The 18652-nt window shown below is 34.3% G+C and overlaps 1 protein-coding gene across 5 annotated transcripts in view; it reads right to left on the bottom strand.

Annotated features, from left to right (window-relative positions):
• Window positions 1–1283: 1283 nt before the first annotated feature.
• The window catches only part of RCHY1 (ring finger and CHY zinc finger domain containing 1), a 41093-nt gene continuing 23724 nt past the window's right edge, over window positions 1284–18652 (bottom strand). For 3 of the 5 annotated variants that reach the window (XM_017876592.1, XM_017876590.1, XM_017876595.1), the window contains 6 exons: window positions 16192–16270; window positions 14014–14058; window positions 13849–13907; window positions 13736–13762; window positions 12713–12833; window positions 1284–4766 (listed from right to left, as the gene is read on the bottom strand). In XM_017876592.1, coding sequence (XP_017732081.1) covers window positions 4638–4766; window positions 12713–12833; window positions 13736–13762; window positions 13849–13907; window positions 14014–14058; window positions 16192–16270 — 460 coding nt within the window. In that variant the 3' untranslated portion in view covers window positions 1284–4637. The remainder of the gene's footprint in view (window positions 4767–12712; window positions 12834–13735; window positions 13763–13848; window positions 13908–14013; window positions 14059–16191; window positions 16271–18652) is intronic. The other 2 variants (XM_017876594.1, XM_017876591.1) reach the window with 1 other exon arrangement.

Here is an 18652-nt window from a genome sequence, read left to right as displayed (position 1 = left end):
AACCAACACACCTATAATCAATTGACTTCCAATAAATATGCCAACACTAACAATGAAGCCAGTCTCTTCAATAAATGGTGTTGGTAAAACCGAATATACACATGCAGAAGAATGAAATTGGATCCTTATCTCACACCACATATAAAAATCAACTCAAATTTGTTTAAAGACTTAAGCATAAGACCTGAAACTATAAAACTATGAGAACAAAACATAGGGGAAATGCTCCGCAACACTGGTCTGGGCAAAGATTTCTTGGATGTAACCCCAAGAACACAGACAACAAAAAATACATGGGGCTGCATCAAACTAAAAAGCTTCTGCATAGTGAAGGGAATGATAGAATGAAGACAAAACCCATGAATTCAAAAAAAAATTTATAAATCATACATCTGATAAGGGGCTAATATCCAAAATACATAAGGTACTCAAACCACTAATAAGAAAATGAACTCAAAAAATGGGCAAAGGATGTAAACAAACGTTCCTAAAAAAGATACAAATGACCAACAAATATATGAAAAGATGCTCATCATCACTAATCAGAAAAATGCAAATTAACACAAGATATCACCTTACACCTGTTAAGAGTGACTACTATCAAAATGATAAAAGTGTTGACAGGGTGTGGAGAAAAGGGAACACTTGTGCACTGTTGGCGGGAATGTAAATTAAAACAGCCAGTATTAAAATCAGTATGGAGACAGAAAACTAAAACTAGAATTACCATATGATCCAGCAATCCCACTTCTGGATATATAGCTAAAGGAACTGAAGTCAGTGTGTCAAAGAGGTATCTGTACCACCGTGTTCACTGCAGCATTATTCACAACAGCTAAGATATGGAAGCAACCTTAATGTCAATAATCATATGAATGAAAACAAAATGTGGCATATATACTCAATGGAATACTGTTCAGCCCTATAAAAGAAAGAAATCCTGTCACTTGTGACAGGAACCTGGAAGACATTATACTACATGAAATAACCCAGGCACAAAAAGGTAAATACTATGTGACCTCAGCTATCTGTGCAAGCTAAAAAAAGGTGAACTCATAGAAGTAGAATGGTGGTTACCAGAGGCTGGGAGACAAGGGTGGATGGGAAAAGGGGAGATGCTGATCAAAAGGTACAAATATCAGTTAGACAAGAGGAATAAACTTTACTGATCAATTACACAGAATGGTGAGTATAATAAATAATGCATTATATATTTCAAAAATACTAAGAGTAGATTTTAAGTGTTGTTTTTTAGCACAAAAAAAATCGTATGAGGCAATAAATTTATTACACTGATTTAATCATTCTACAATGTAAACATATATCAAAACATCACATTGTACTGCATATATATAATATATACAATCATCAATTAAAATTTTAATAACACAAAGGAAAAAAGAAAAATAAAGTGGCATAGTTTTGAACAACTCCCATTTAAAATTAATTCATTTCAAATTAAACTATTCAACTAGTGAATACCTATTAAGTGCCAGGCACTTACAAAATAAGTTGGTTCTTTAGTACTTAGTAAATTTATTTTGATGCATGACCAAAATAAAAGGGAAATTTAATATGTATATAATATGAAAATAGATTGTGGTGAAGAAATAAAAACTGAGTTTGATTTTAAAACCTATGACACTATAACAAACTACTACTTCAAACATAAGCTAAAGTTAATTCATACAGAGTTCTATGTACCGGTTAAGAAGACCCCAGAAACTAAGAAATGAACAACTTGATATACTTATTTTTTTGATACATACGTCTTTAATAATAAAAGAAGCTGAGATGCTATGCACCAAAAAATTCATAAAGGTATTGTTATTTTACTTTTTTCAAAAATAATACAAGTAAACTATAGATACAAATTCTGTGACAGGGCAACCTGACTTATTTCAGGGACAGATAATTCTAGTGTACTTAAGATCTAAGTATTTAACATTCCTGTAAGCATTATAAAAAGAACAGGAAAAGAAGAATGCAGTTATCTGTTCAAATGTTAACAGTAGTTATCTCTGGAAGAAAGGATTGTTCAGAGTTTTTTACCTTTCTTACAGAGGTATAACCTATATGAAATCAGAAAAAGTATTTAAGGGTAAGATTATGCATTTTAAGTATTGCATACGGAATGGTAAGGGACGTAGATTTTATTCTGATTGTGAATGAGAATTGTTGAAGGATTTTCATCAAGTTGACATCTCATGAACAAATACTTGAAGCAACCCTGGGTACGGAAGCCTAGAGACTTTGAGCGCATTTGAAAATTGCTTCAACTACATGACTGGATAGCATGAATGAGTGACTGCATATGTATTCTGCATTATTTTGGACATGTTTGGATCCTGAGTTAAAGAAACAATCAGATTGTGAAATAAGACTTTCTAACTAGAGTCACCTAAAAATTAAAGGTTAATCTATCAAATCATGAGCTCTTCAATGATATAGATGACTAGCTGTGAGGGGTATTTTAGCAAAATAGAAGTTTAGGTCAAAAGCAATGTGGTAAAAGTGGGTTTGGAGTCACAAACTTGGATCTGATTCCCAACTCCAACACATAGTGTCTGTTATTTACCCCCAACATGTCATTTTAACCTCTAAACCTCAGCTTTCTTATCTATGAGAACAACACTTACACCACAGAATCACTGTAGTAATTAATGCTAATGCATGACCCTAGCACATAGATGTTGAAAACAGAAGAGCCTTATTATTATACACTCACTCCTATTTAAAGATCCAATGATTCAATGATTAAAAGCAATAACATGATTGGTTTGGCAGAATACCAAACATAAAAAGTAGTACATCTGGACCAAGCACAGCGGCTCATGCCTGTAATCCCAGCCCTTGGGAGGCCGAGGGAGGAGAACTACTTGAGCCCAGAAGTTCAAGACCAGCCTGGACAAGACACTGAGACTCTGTTTCTACAAAACAATTAAAAATTAGCTGGGCATGATGGCACACACCTGTAGTCCCAGCTACTCTGGAGGCTGAGGTGGAAGGATCAGTTCAGCCCAAGAAGTCAAGGCTGCAGTGAGCTATGATCACTTCACTGCACTCTAGCCTAAATGACAGAGCAAAACCACTTCAAAAAAAAGTATCAGATCTGGAAAACTAGTCTTTCCTTATCTGTGTACTAATTGGTAATACCCAGGAACATCCTTTCCCAAATCAAGATCAGCACTGCTGCTCTGGCCAGGCCAAGGAAACAGATGAAGAGAAAGAATCTAAGAGTAGAATACAGAAGACAAGAAGGTGAGATAGAATAAAGATCTGAGCCCCAAACTGCTGCCTTTATCCAGGTGAATAAATTTCAACAAAAGAAGAAATAAATGTGCCCGAACTCTTAGGCTTTCTAGTTAAAAGGCTAACTTTCTTATTCACAGAAGATTCAAATAGCTCAAAGCTGGAAATACAACTGGTGCTCAATAGGTACTTATCAACTGATATGTGTACATTTTACTTCCTAGCCTAATGTAAGCTATTACGGAGATACTACTGTCAAAGTCGGCTGGATCATCAAACATATTTGTTAACTTTGTTTCTGAATTAAGAGGTATATTTAATTCCATTACATAAGCCCAAAAAAGTACTATGAAATCAGAGATCTTGCCAGGAATATCCCATGCCCTTCTCACTCATCCATCCCATTTTTACATGCTTAGGGAAGAAATATTCCATTCATTCACAATATACTCCTTGCATAAAGGAAAATGAGTACATTGATCAAATATGGTGAACACTACGATGTACTGCTGTGAGGACAAGGACTTTTATCTTTATTGTCCACTGTTGTCTCTACAGCATCTAGAAACATATCTGCCACATAGCAGTTGCTCAATAAATACTTGCTAAATAAATGAATAAATGAATGACTCTTTGAAGAAATAATTTTGGGCAACCTAAAAAAAAAAACTGTTTTCAATGTTGACGTTTTTATTACGGCTTTGGAAGAGTCTTATTATTTTACATAATAATTTTCCCAACTACTTTTACAGAATACCTCAAAAGAAAGAAAATTTATTTTACATTATAGAGCTGATGATACTGCCCTAATTGAGCCAAACATAGAAAACTTTGGAAAAAACTTTCTATAAAACACTGTTTCAATGTAATTTTATTAGCCATTATTACATCAAAATTCACATTTAGAGGATCCAGAGGACTCTCAGAAAATTCTAGAGCATATTTAATTAGGTTTTAACAGTAAGGGAGAACTTACAATAGCACAGCCCTTAAAAAGTCAAGAATACTACTGAGAATTAAGTGCAGTTCTATCAAGAACTAGAAATGAACTGCGTGCATAGTGTCACCTAAAGCAAAATTTCATGAAAACATAATACACTTCTATGAATGTATCAGTGACGAATATCATTGGCTTCCAAAAAATTGACACTAAAGGAATTTCCAATCAAAACACAAGCACAGTGGCTTTCATTCAATATAGAGCTATGATAATTCTATCAAGAGACCCTGAATCCTTAAGTACTTGTAATATGATTTTATGCTGTGACACTAGTACAAAACACATCAACTCTAATGCATAGATGATGACACATGATAACACGATACCAAGGAAAGCCTTTTTCTATATCAGAAAATGTCAAGTTCTCCAGTACTGCATAGGGTCGTCATTGCTGATCCAGTGAAATTCTACGTCCTCCAGCTTGAGCAGTATTGTAGGATTCACAAATCTTACATTTCATGCCTAATATATGAAACTGAACAGTGGATCGTCCATTACAGTCATTGCAGAGAATCTGAAAAGAGATTAATTCAAATTAAGTATTTTAAACCTTATAAATACAAGTAGCATTGTCTGCTCATAATAATCCCTTGAAAACCATATTAAATATGTGAAAATACGTACATAAGTCTACACATTTCCAAAAGTAGAAATTTCTTTTTTTTTCACTGAAAACTCTAAAAGGCTATTAAGGTGGTTCTGAAAGTGAAAAGGCAGATTTGAGCAAAATAAAAAAGCTTGTTTTAAAATAGTTTCCAAATATTAAATAGTATAAATAGTACAAGCAAGAAAATTAACCTAGGCATAATCAGATCAATACCTGATATTTACAATTCAAAATAGCAACATGATTTCATTATTTTCAGTCAGAAATATATCTTAGTTAATAAAACCAAAATTTTACACAAATAATATTTTGTCTATTTTTTAGGTTTAGTATACTGTTCCCTGTCTTCTCTGCCTTAGGAATGAATTAGATTGCAAAAAGAGTAGTTCCTAAAATTGAGTAAATAGAGGCTCTTCGCTCATCCCTACAATAACAAGAAGATGCTGTTTAAGAATTAATTTCTTCGAGTGCTAAGAACCTGAAAAATAACAAAGGTGTTAACCTGAAAATCAATACATTACTATGCAAGAAAAGCACTCGCTTTTGAATAGTCACACTATAATAAGCAGAAAATTTCCAAATTTGCTCTAAATTATAATTTGGAAAATAATTCTTTAAAAAATACGATCTAAATGTGAATTAGTGGTTGCCTAGGCCTGGGGCATTAGGGAATGACTGCTAATGGGTACAAGCGTTTCCTTTTTAGGATGACAAAAATGTTCTAAAATTATGGTGATGTTTGCATAACTACATGAATATTTTTAAAAGCACCTAATTGTACAATTTAGATGAATGAGCTGTATAATATGTGAATTGTACCTTAATGAAGCCATTATTTCAAAAAATTATCTACATGGAACATAGCACACTTCAGCCTCTAGTCAATCACATGATTATCGGTTAGTATTCTAAAAGTTATTTTTCATTGCCCTAACAATTATCCACATGAATTATGAAACATTCCAGTGTAAATAAAACAAAAAATAATTTTCATCTGGCTTTGCTATGTGGTTTTTATCCCTGTATGCTGAAGTATCTGAAGATGTTCAGAAAATGTGTAATATAACCAAAAATTATCTAGCCAGAAAACTAGGCTTTCCCATTCTGATCTAAAACTCAATACCAGGGCTGAGAAGAGACAGCAACACATCTTACTTAAAGGAAAAAAGATGATCACTCTCCATAAGACAAAAGGCACAGAAACAACCTTTTAAGCTTTAGTTTGCAGGCTAATTGCAACCAAATAAAGAAAGTCAAGACCCTCTGAATCTACTCTGGTTCAGGGCTGCCTGATTTACAAATTGTTTCTCAATTAAGTTCTGTTAAATTTAATTTGTGTAAGGTTTTTCTTCAAACAGATGGCATCAGAAGTGGGATTTGAGTAGAGCTTACAGTGACCTCCAAGAGCACCAAGGGACCCGGTAAGGTACCGTTAGGCCCTTTGTGTCCACTGCTCTCTCGCAGCCATTAGGAATCATGGTAAGTTCTCAGATTCTAAAACTCCGCGGATTTGTGTTTTGAGCTATCCAAGTTTTTTTGAACACATTTTTCATCTGAACTGGATTCAGAAGTCGCAGCAAAAACTGGACTGGGTCCAGGATCCAACTGCCTTGGAGCTAGCTAAAGGCCTCTTATGTCTGACTGGGTCAGGCAGAAGCACAGTAAATGGCAAAACAGCAGGGGGTGCAAACTGGCTTTTGGAAATTCACAGGGTTGTGTCCTGCCCTCTTCAATTCTTCTTGCATCCTTAAGTAGGGAAAAAATCACTGGTTAAGTTTACCAAGGAAATATGAGAGCCAAAGCCAAGATTCAAGGTGAAAATGGGATCCTCAATTTTTGAAGAACTGAGCAATCTACCTTCTGGTTCTGCCTACAAGTGTAAGTATTAGGCCCCAGAAGCAGCAAACACTTTTTAAACATTTTATGGAAGGATAAAATGCCATTTGCTTATAGAAATGGCAAAACCTTACTAAAGGTAATTTTAAATTATAATGGAACGTCCCAAATGAACACTTAAAACTATATGTTAAGAAGTGCATTTGATGATAACCATAAGGAGCTGTTAAAAATCAAACCAAAAAAAAAAGAAAAGTGCATTTGAAAATGAGGGCTCCCAAATTAGACTCATCTAAAATGCCTACTGAGTGAAACTTCTAAAATATTTCAATATTTTATTGCCTTAAAAAAAAAAAAAGACTTTTAAAAGACAAATAAAAAGCTTAACTAACTGATAAGAGAAATTAAATCTACTAGCCTTTTGGTTTAGTTACTATACTGCCCTGAAGGCTAAAAGAAAGATAGCCTGTATAAAATGTTTATAAAATGTAGGCCCTCAGGTAAAACAGACTTGCTTCTTTTTCAGATCTATCCATACTGCGCCCAGGCATGGACATGGACACTAAAATACTTCTGTTTAATTTTTGAGTAAACTGCAAACAATAAAAAAGAATGCTTTCTTTCCCCTACTCTCTTAGTGGGCTCCACCCTAAACTCAGTAATTTTAGCTAAGAAACAGTAAATTTTTAAAAATCATCTATGGAACTAAAATATACCTATCCAGCATTTAACTGACTATACTGAAGGTTATCCTAAAATCCTTTTGGTAAAATCAATTTATATCTATAAAGGAAATTTCCATTTGTAAAGGTGTTTGTCTGTGTACTTTAGGAACTCTTATCACTGTTTTAAATTTACACAGTCATACCTTTGTTTAAGGTGATTTTCTGGCCATCTTGTTGTAACTTTTACACCATTTTTTCCTTGGTTTGAGCAAATGATGGTACAATATTTACATCTAAAGTCTTAGCTCTGTGCTTTTGAGATATAAATTTTCTTTTTTTTTTTTTTTTTTTTGAGACAGAGTCTCGCTCTGTCGCCCAGGCTGGAGTGCAGTGGTGCGATCTCGGCTCACTGCAAGCTCCGCCTCCCGGGTTCACGCCATGCTCCTGCCTCAGCCTTCCGAGTAGCTGGGACTACAGGCACCCGCCACCTCGCCCGGCTAGTTTTTTGTATTTTTTTTTAGTAGAGCCACGGGTTTCACCGTGTTAGCCAGGATGGTCTCGATCTCCTGACCTCGTGATCTGCCCGTCTTGGCCTCCCACAGTGCTGGGATTACAGGCTTGAGCCACCGCGCCTGGCCAAATTTTCTACCTTGTTTGACCTAAGAGTTGGTCCTTTAGAAATGCATATTTAGGGCTGCCTAGCTAACAACTGCTCAGGGCAATGAAACAGGTTAATTGGAAAACTGATAGTCTGAATGGGGAATAGAAAACTATTTAAAAGCCCACAGATGAAAATCCTTTAGGAAAGCTCTAAGATCTGCATCTGCCTGTGTCTGTATTCCTACAGGTGTTATGTGTATGTGATAACATTTGGTAAATAAAGCCAATTTTTATACTGTTAGTAAAATAAGAGTGGCTTCAGAGGTGTCTGTGTTGAATATAATTCAACACTTGCTTGATTTGACTGTGAGCTTGTTTTGGGTTTTGAACCTCTAGATTCTGAAGTCTGGCTAAGTGAGGCCTGGGTACATGTTCTCAGTGCCTAGACCTGTAGCTACAAGGCAGAATCAAGCCCACTAGGGCGTCTTCTTCCCTGCCTTAGCTTTGCCTCCTGGCTAATCAAGCCCACTAGGGCTCCTTCTTCCCTGCCTTAGCTTTGCCTCCTGGCTATTCTGCGAGGGGTTCCATCCTCCAGGCATCATCTTTACAGCTGTCTTCTGTTCAAAGCTCTATAAGTGGTATGTCAATTCAGGACTCAGCCAGGCTCTGCCCTTCATAGCCTCCTGGTTGACATATGACTACTTGAGACTCAAGATGACTGAGAAAACATTAGGGAGGGTACACCTGTGTCCTAATTTCAAATTTCTTTTCAGTAATTTAAAATCTTATATGTTTAAGTAATCATAAAACTTTTAAGACATTTGTAAGTTAAAATGCTAAAACATTAATTATAAGTTTATATACTTTGGCATCTTATTTTTATATAGCATAGAAAAGCTAAATATATTTAGATATCTTAATAAATAATAATTTAAGGAAACATCCTTCCAAAAAATTAAAATGGCTTCCATCTATAAATGCTGATACAAAACAGTTCAAAATTACTTCCTAAGGTTTTCACTGGAAATTAGGATTACTAAGAGTTAAAACTGTAGTTAATATATGTAACTAAAACTACTAGATGTAAGAAAAACAATTCCCTATATGGAGTATAAAAACAAGCAAGATATACTTTTGGTGAGAAAAGTTGCCAAGGCATGTGTTTTAAAAAAATTTAGCTTTAGGAGGCCAAGGTGGGCGGATCACAAGGTCAGGAGTTCGAGACCAGCCTGGCTAATATGATGAAACCCTGTCTCTACTAAAAGTACAAAAATTAGTCAGGCATGGTGCTGTATGCTTGTAGTCCCAGCTACTCAGGAGGCTGAAGCAGAAGAATTGCTTAAACCCTGGAGGCAGAGGTTGCAGTGAGCCGAGATTGCTCCACTGCACTCCAGCCTAAGTGACAGAGCAAGACTCTGTCTCAAAAAAAAAAAAAAATTTTTTTTTGGTCTAGTTTGAAGTTACTTAACAGTTGTTTCAAATTGAAGGAATAAAAAAGTGTAGATTAAAATACCGTTCAAAAGAAAGAATTTTAAAAGTTTATAAGGGAATATAAAAGATTTATGGAAATCTTACGTGGTAAAAAAAACTGACAGATTGGATGNAAAAAAAAAAAAAAAAAAAAATTTTTTTTTGGTCTAGTTTGAAGTTACTTAACAGTTGTTTCAAATTGAAGGAATAAAAAAGTGTAGATTAAAATACCGTTCAAAAGAAAGAATTTTAAAAGTTTATAAGGGAATATAAAAGATTTATGGAAATCTTACGTGGTAAAAAAAACTGACAGATTGGATGGATTTGTTTATAAGGTTTTATTAAAATTAGCTTTAGTCCTAATAATACAAAGGTAAAATCTGGTTTTCTCTCTTGAACAAAGATTTCATGTAGTATTAATAAGACAGTAAAATATTTTGTTTACTTTTTGAGTAAATTTCAAACAATAAAAAGAGGAGACAAGGGGAAACAGATTTTGTCTCACGCTGTCTCAGGACTTTTGGTTGTTTAGAAAACTGTGTTTTAAAGAGTAAATGTTTTCACTTTTTAAAACCTGTTAATTCTCATATTGGCTATACAAATGACTATTATTTTACAGTGACTTATGATTCTATTTTGGTCAAGTGTTTTAAATCTTTGACACACTTGACAAACTTCCCAAAACCAAATTTCAACTTCAAAATTAAGTTTTTTTTTTTTTGACCTCTAACTTTGGCATGCTACAAAGGGCCCCTGCAGCATCCTAAGAGAAAAAAAAAGGATTATTTGATCTGTTAAATTACATAAGCATTGTCAAATAAGAAATGATATTTAACTTTTCTGTTATATTTTTATTAAGATTTATTCCAAGATTATATGATTCTAAAATTCTTTATGTCTGAGTATGTTCTATCAGTCTTGATTATGGTTATTGTGTTATTGCAGGCCACAGAAATAACCAAATTTCCTTGTCAATCATGTCTTTATAACCATTTTAAGTTGTTTCCACAGTTAACTGCTTAATTCTGATGCAGTTTCTCTGAAAACTTCACAAGGGAGCAAAATCCTACAGTTCTGTGTCTTCAAGGAGGTTCATGAAAGGATGAAAAGGACCCTGACAAGCTCTCTTAAATACAGATTTCTGACAACTTTAGGACTTGGACCAGATAACAATTCCTAGAACTCTCTAATGGACAGACTGACTGGTTTATAAAACTGCTAACCCAAGCAGGATAAAAATTAATTGAATACCAAGAAAATACTTGCCAGATTTTCACACTAAATCAGCCAGTACTGAAATTGTTTAGATTTCAATCAACTCCACAATCCAAGCCAAATTACCTATGATAACCCTTCGGTTATCAGTGGGAGGCAACTAATCTGGTATTTAAGAGGACACAAATCCAATGTTAAGTGTGGACTCATGGAGAACCTGGACAGCCCCCTGGCCCTTCCTAAATCCTTAAAGCTTCCATTATTAAAAGTTCTGCATTCCAGCTGGGCGAGGTGGCTCACTCCTATAATCCCAGCACTTTGGGAGGCCGAGGCAGGCGGATCACGAGGTCAGGAGTTTGAGACCAGCCTGGCCAACATGGCAAAACCCCGACTCTACTAAAATACAAAATTAGCCAGGTGCGGTGGCAGGCACCTGTAATCCCAGCTACTCGGGAGGCTGAGGCAGGAGAATCACTTGAACCCTGGAGGTGGAGGTTGCAGTAAGCCGAGATTGTGCCACTGCACTCCAGCCTGCGCAACAAGGGCAAGACTCTGTCTCCAAATAAAATAAAATTAAAAAAAAGTTCTGCATTCCATGGCTCATCATGGAAAAGATAAAATAATCCAAATTTTATACGTATATATAAAATTTATATATATTGCTAAATTGCTAAAATAATTTGTGACCAATGTTTGCTTTGTCGAAACCATAATCCTGGGAAGACAATCAAAACTTCAAGTACATTTCTGCTACCTGATGGGCCATTTAAGTATTTATAGAGGGATTACATTCAATTGTCATTTTCAGTGCCTGTTTTCTGGTTGTATAGAAGGTATCCCATGCAAGAGGGTTAATTCTATTACAGTTAAAAGGTTATTATAAAATGTGTTTCTCTCATGGGACATTCCTAGACAAGTCTCCAGTGACAGAGGGACTTATTTCACTGGACAAGTTGTAAAATAGTTACATAAGATAGTACAGATACAATAGTATTAGGCAAAATTAACTGAATTGCCTTGGTTAAACATACTGCAGATTGATATTGCAGATTGATGGCAATCAGATCCACTTGAAGTGGAAAACATAAGTTGACCCCTTATGCAATAATCACTGGAAGGCCTATGCACCTAATAATAAAGAGAACCTCGTGCATCTTCCACTACCAAACTCTGATACGACTAAATGCTGCAAGGCTTTTATGCATTATGCCAAAGTACATTTTCATCAGGTAAAGAAAATTTTGATGGTCCAATGACTAAGAACAATCAAACCCTTCACAATCTAGAATCTGGAGATTGGGTCTTCTGAGAACAACATCAGAGAAAGACTGCCTTTCCCACCCACACTGCAGTAAATCTTCTGGACTTTGAACCTTAGGTTCATTATCTCACAATTCAGAAGGGACCCTCCACACTCTTGGAACTGGACACCCATTAGAGACCTTAAGGCAAAGTTAACCAGGAAAGTTTTTTCCCAGAAGCAAGCGGCATTTTACTGTGAACAGTTTTTTTCCCAAGATCGTGAATCAAGACTTCTCTGTAATTATGACTCTTATCTCTCAATTTGTTCTTTGCTTATGATTCTGTGAACAACAGAAGTGATAAAGGGGTCTCCTGTGTGCACTCAATAAAAATAAGTCTAAGATGGAATAAAAAGGGTAATAAACACTAAAACCAAAACGTAATGTCAAAAATCAGCAAATATGTTCTCCTGAAATAAAATGTAAAATAATTAAAAATAAAATGTACTTAAAACCTCCCACCAGTGATCCAACCCTAGTCAGTTATATTACTGACTCTGGCAAGTAATGTGTAAACAATTCAGAATAAAGTTTTTGCCTGCCATCTAGTGTTGGGAAAAACTACATAAAGGCATTCTTAAGACTTTTTTTTTTCCTGATCTGAGTTACTTATTTAACTAAAATTTAAAATCATTTGTGCTTTCCATAATCATCACATGAGCATCTGTGTCAAACCAGTATTTTTTTTCTTTTTTGGCAAATTCAAGCAGGAGGGCAAAAATGAAGAGTGTCAACAAGGAATCTACAAAGTATTGATTCTACTCACATCCACAGTCATGTTCTGATATTCTGATGGCATAGGAGTCTGTGCTACTTCATCATCCAGCTGTCTCCAATACCTGGTCATATCTAAAGCAGAGTGCATACATAATGGACATCTGTAGCCTCTGAAAAAGATAGAAAGGTTATTTTCCAAACATTAAACAAAGAATATGTTAATTCAGGTATACAAGAAGATGCAAGCTAAATGAACCATTCAAAACAGGCATTTTCCTCTATTCCAAGATAATCTCATAGGAACCTGGGAACTTTCACGCTATACAACTTTTAAATTAATTCCTGTATACTTATTTAAAACTAAGTCTTTCTCCTGAGTATTACAAAATGGAGAGTAATTAGTCCATATTCTTTGTAGAATATACTTCATATATTTTTACAAACTAATTAAGCTACTCCTTAGCTAAACAACCTTAATTTCTTAATACACTCATGTGAGGATACTGTATTTGTTAAAAATTATTCAGATATTATTTCCTTTCTAAAAATTTGACAAAAAAAAAAATGCCCTCTCTCTAGCTCTCCATATTTTTGCTCATCAATCTGTAGGACCAAAATAGTCTCCTCTTTTCAATTATTTTCATCTAATTTTAATATCCTTTCCATTAATAAAGTCTTAGCTTTAATGATTGCTTCACCTACTTTCTTTTAGTTCATTATACTTGACCAATATAACAACTTAACAAATTTTAGCAATATTTTCGGCATTTTACAACATTGTAACAGCATCCGGCAAAGACTGCTTCCTGGTATATATGGCCAGAAAAAAAAAGAGGTATCTATCTCAAATTGTGGGAGGAGACAAGGCTTAAGAGAAACATATGGCAAAGATGTAGTTCTATATCCAAGATGCTTTGTCCTGTTTTAACACTATTCATCTACTCTACCCATTTCAATATAAATATTGCCATGCCCAATACAGTATAAGTAACAATGTTTGTCCACCACCCCACACCACACACACAAAAAAATCAAACATCTAACAATTATTTTTAAAATCCCAAACACTCACTCTTTCAACATTTCTTCATAACACGTTCTGAAAGAAAATATAAGATTATTTTAGTAAAACAAAAACTGTCTCCACTATTTTCAAACATCATTGAGAAAAAAATGTTACTTTACCTATGTAAAAGATGTCCACATGGCAAGACATGAGCAACAACACGGGATGTGTGAATGTCCTGTAAAGGAAATAAATATTAGTGCTTGTATGAAGACAATATAAACATCCAAGTATTTTGAATTCAAGAGCTGAGACTTCCAAAGTAAAAAATATTTTAAGCCTACCTCCAAACATATTGGACAATTCTGTCGGGACACATTTTCAATACACTGTTTAAAAGAGAAATTCACATTAACAAAAGCTTAACTAGATGAAAATGACAGGTATAAGAGTATTAATAATAAAAATTAACAAAATCAACTTACTAAAAATAATAGCTATATGCTTATATGTCAGAAAAGAGTTTTTTAACAGTTGTTTAAATCTCACACTATTTCAGGCTTGGTATATTACCTGATACAGTGAAAATACTCAATAAACATTATTGAGATTACCTTCACTTCCACAGATAGGGAAAGTGACTTAGGAATTCAAGACACTTACCCCAGATCCAAAGATAATAAGATTTGGAACCTTTGCATATTATGTATGTTTTGCTCCAAAGCCAGTGACCTAAATTAGTAAGCTCAACTACTTACTAATAATATTGGTAATAATAATAGTTCATAGTATTGAAATTTACTATATGCCATGTTCAGCACAGTACCTGTATAAAGTCAATTAAATCTCACAATCCTAGATGAAATAGGCTATGATTGTTACACCATTTTACAGTTGAAGCAGTGGAGGCCTAGAGAAGAACTTCCAAAGTCACAGTTAAACTGGTGCTCCAGTAGGCTAACTTCAGAGCCTGAATTCTTAATTTGACAAGATTTAATGTCTGATTAAATGCAAGGAGGTAAGGGAAAGCACTGTGCCATGGAAGACTCCCAGGTTTTTAATGGAAGCACTTAATAGATGGCAGGACCACGTAGTAATACACACAATAAAAGATAACTAAAAAACAACAAAACAAAAAAACCAAAACAAAAAAATAGATATGTTTTTGAAAGATGACAGTATAGTGGGGAGATAAACCCTCAAAATAATAAGCTTAAGAGTAAGTTTAAAACTCTAGACTGTAATCCTAGCTCTGCTATTTACCAGTCCTTGAGATTTTGGACTAGCCACTGCTTTAGTCTTATGTTTCTTATTTATAAAATAAAATTAATGCATATTTCATTTGATTCTAAAGTACACCTCACACATACATTTTAACATCCCCGCAATTACAACATATCTGATCATCAGTGGCATCTCTGAGTTGATGGAACGCAAATGCTGAGGTGAGGATGCAATGAATTAATGTGTGCGCACACACACACACTACACATGCTTTGGAAACCAGAACATCAGGGAAATGTAATCTATAAGATACTACTGACTCCTGGCTATCTCCACTAGCATAGCTTGCCATCACCACAAGCTCAAGTTTAAAAACCAAACTCAATCTTTTATCTTCAAAAAATTTACAATCTACTAATAAGTACCTTAAGTTGGGGCTGAAAATCTTCAGAGTCATCTTTACTCCGCCTCACTCTTTTTCCTTAATACCATTACCACATCATGTATGTTCATTATTCATCTCAATTTTCCTCACCACTTTACTATTTAGGCCAAGTTCTAGCTAATATTATATTTCTGCAATAACTTCTTATCCTTACCTTCTATCAAACCTACTATACTGCTAAGTAAATAACTTCAGTCTCTTTCCAATTAATGTCTATCTGTCTCTCTCTCTCTCAACAGCTACAATGTTGCTACTTACACTGTTCTCCCTTATCTGGAATTTCCTATACTTGAACAAGTATGATTTACACTTCACTTTACGCCAATCCTCCATTCTCTTAATTCTTGTAGTAGGTAGAATCAGTACTATAAATGTAATACTTTATTAGATTTTTTTTTAAATAATGAAAAAGGGCCTGGGATTGTGACATAATTCCTATATCCAGATTTAAAATATGTATGTCTTAATTGTAAAAAAAAATAGTAAAATATTTTCCGAATTTTCTTAGAATGTTGTGCTAATTAGGTTACACCATTCAGTATTTCTCCTGTTTTCAAGTTATTCTTAAACGCAGTACCAATGGTAAGAACCCATAAACCAACTTCGAAGTTGTCAACATTATGTTAATAAGTGATATAAGCATTCTTACACTATAGAGAAGAAAAGGAATTGTAGATCAGATATTCTGAGGTACATATTTTAAAATATCCATTTGTTAATACTGCTTTTCAACACAGCAATACAGTTGCACTTGGAAAATATGAAAATTAGCATGCTTCCAAAACATATTAGAAATTAAGCTTGTTTCAAAACACTGCAATACTTTAAAAACTACACAAACTAAATTATATACCTTGTGTCTTCCTTGAAGATTCATAGCTAGACATAAGTTACATTTCAAACAATGGAAAAAATCTTCCTTTGGACCAATCCTAGCAAAACACATGAAAGTCAAAAGATTAGATGATTTTTTTACTACAGTCATGATTTGTTCATTATGTAAAACACAAGTTTAGTCTCTGTAAAAAAACTTTCAAGCCACAATGGAGAATGTGGGATAAACCCCTATCTCCCCAACATCCCTCTCCAAATGTAAGCACTATACACAGAGTGGTATCTACCCTTCTAGGGCTTTTTTTTTTTCTACAAAATTGCAAAAAGAGACAAAGACAGACACACAACACACTTTGAGTTTGATTTTTTGTATTAATGGATTCTTTCTACAGATGCCATTCTGCAACTTTTTTTCACTTAATACATTCTGAAGATTTTATGTCTATCTACACAGAACCACTTCATTCTTTATCACAGTCATCACAATAATTTTATTAAATATAAGAGGCAGATATAATCAGAATTAATAATATATCATCAGCTATAGTTGCCCTATTGTGCTATCATATATTTCAAAGTAACAAGAAGAGATTAGGAATGTTTGCAACGTAAATAAATAATAAATGTTTGAGGAGATGGATATCCCAATTGCCCTTAGTTGATCATTATTACACACCATATGTTTGTATCAAAATATATGTATCCCAAGAGGTAAAATTATATATCAATAAATAATAATGATATAGAAAATAACTATTACAAGGTAACAAAAAATTGATAGAAATTACAAAAGCCAAAAATAAGTTTATTATAAGCAAGAAACTCAAAGTACAAAGGCAGAATGAAATTTAAATAATGGGATGAAAAACATAAGAAAGTTTTGTGACTGTATTACTATAAGAAAACAGACCTCAAAACAATGAATATTACTGTAGGCATGAAAGAATGTATCAAAATTACAACAAGGTTCATGTACATTAAACAAAATGTTCATATACTTAACAATACAGATTCAAACTACATAAAACAAATGAAAAAGACAGTATTAAAGGCGAAAATAGAGAAATACACCATCATACTTATAGATGCTGACATTGTATCAGTAACGGTTAGAACAAATTTTAAAAATCAGAAATTACATAGAAGTTTAGTACAAAAATTTCACCTAACTTGACCTAATAAGCATTTATCAAATACTACATCATATAGCGGTGGAATGCAGTATTTTCAAATGCATATTTTTTTCCAGCTGAATGAACTTTATTTGCACATTATTTATTATACTTTCTGGACCCTCATGTTATATTGGCTTAACACACTTTGTCATTTCTTTTTTCTTCTTCTTTTAACTTAATGTTATTTTTTAATTAATTAATTTTTTATTATACTTAAGTTCTAGGGTACATGTGCACAACGTGCAGGTTTCTTACATATGTATACATGTGCCATCTTGGTGTGCTGTACCCATTAACTTGTCATTTACATAAGGTATGTCTCCTAATGCTATCCTGCCCCACTACCCCTGTCCCACAACAGGCCCTTGTGTGCAATGGTCCCCTTCCTGTGTCCAAGTGTTCTCATTGTTCAATTCCCACCTATGAGTGAGAACATGCGGTGTTTGGTTTACTGTTCTAGCGATGGTTTGCTGAGAATGATGGTTTCCAGCTGCATCCATGTCCCTACAAAGGACATGAACTCATCCTGTTTTATGGCTGCATAGTATGCCATGGTGTATATTTGCCACATTTTCTTAATCCAGTCTGTCATTGATGGACATTTCACTGCATAAATGACTTCTTTTTGGAAGTGTCTGTTCATATCCTTCGCCCACTTTTTGACGGGGTCGTTTGTTTTTTTCTTGTAAATTTGTTTGAGTTCTTTGTAGGTTCTGTATATTAGCCCTTTGTCAAATGAATAGATTGCAAAAATGTTCTCCCATTCTGTAGGTTGTCTGTTCTCTCTGATGGTTGTTTCTTTTGCTGTGCAGAAGCTCTTTAGTTGAATTCGATCCCATTTGTCAATTTTGGCTTTTGTTGCCATTGCTTTTGGTATTTTAGACATGAAGTCCTTGTCTATGCCTATGTCCTGAATGGTATTGCCTAGGTTTTCTTCTAGGGTTTTTATGGTTTTACGTCTAACATTTAAGTCTCTAATCCATCTTGAATTAATTTTTGTATAAGGTGTAAGGAAGGGATTCAGTTTCAGCTTGCTACATATGGCTAGCCAGTTTTCCGAGCACCATTTATTAAATAGGGAATCCTTTCCCCATTTCTTATTTTTGTCAACTTTGTCAAAGATCAGATGGTTGTAGATGTGTGGTATTACTTCTGAGGGCTCTGTACTGTTCCATTGGTCTATATCTCTGTTTTGGTACCAGTACCATGCTGTTTTGGTTACTACAGCCTTGTAGTATAGTTTGAAGTCAGGTAGCATGATGCCTCCAGCTTTGTTCTTTTGGCTTAGGATTGTCTTGGCAATGC

The sequence above is a fragment of the Rhinopithecus bieti genome, unplaced genomic scaffold, assembly GCF_001698545.2.
Source record: "Rhinopithecus bieti isolate Rb0 unplaced genomic scaffold, ASM169854v2 scaffold_8675, whole genome shotgun sequence".
Lineage (NCBI taxonomy): Eukaryota > Metazoa > Chordata > Mammalia > Primates > Cercopithecidae > Rhinopithecus > Rhinopithecus bieti.
This window is presented reverse-complemented; position numbering and strand designations above follow the sequence as displayed.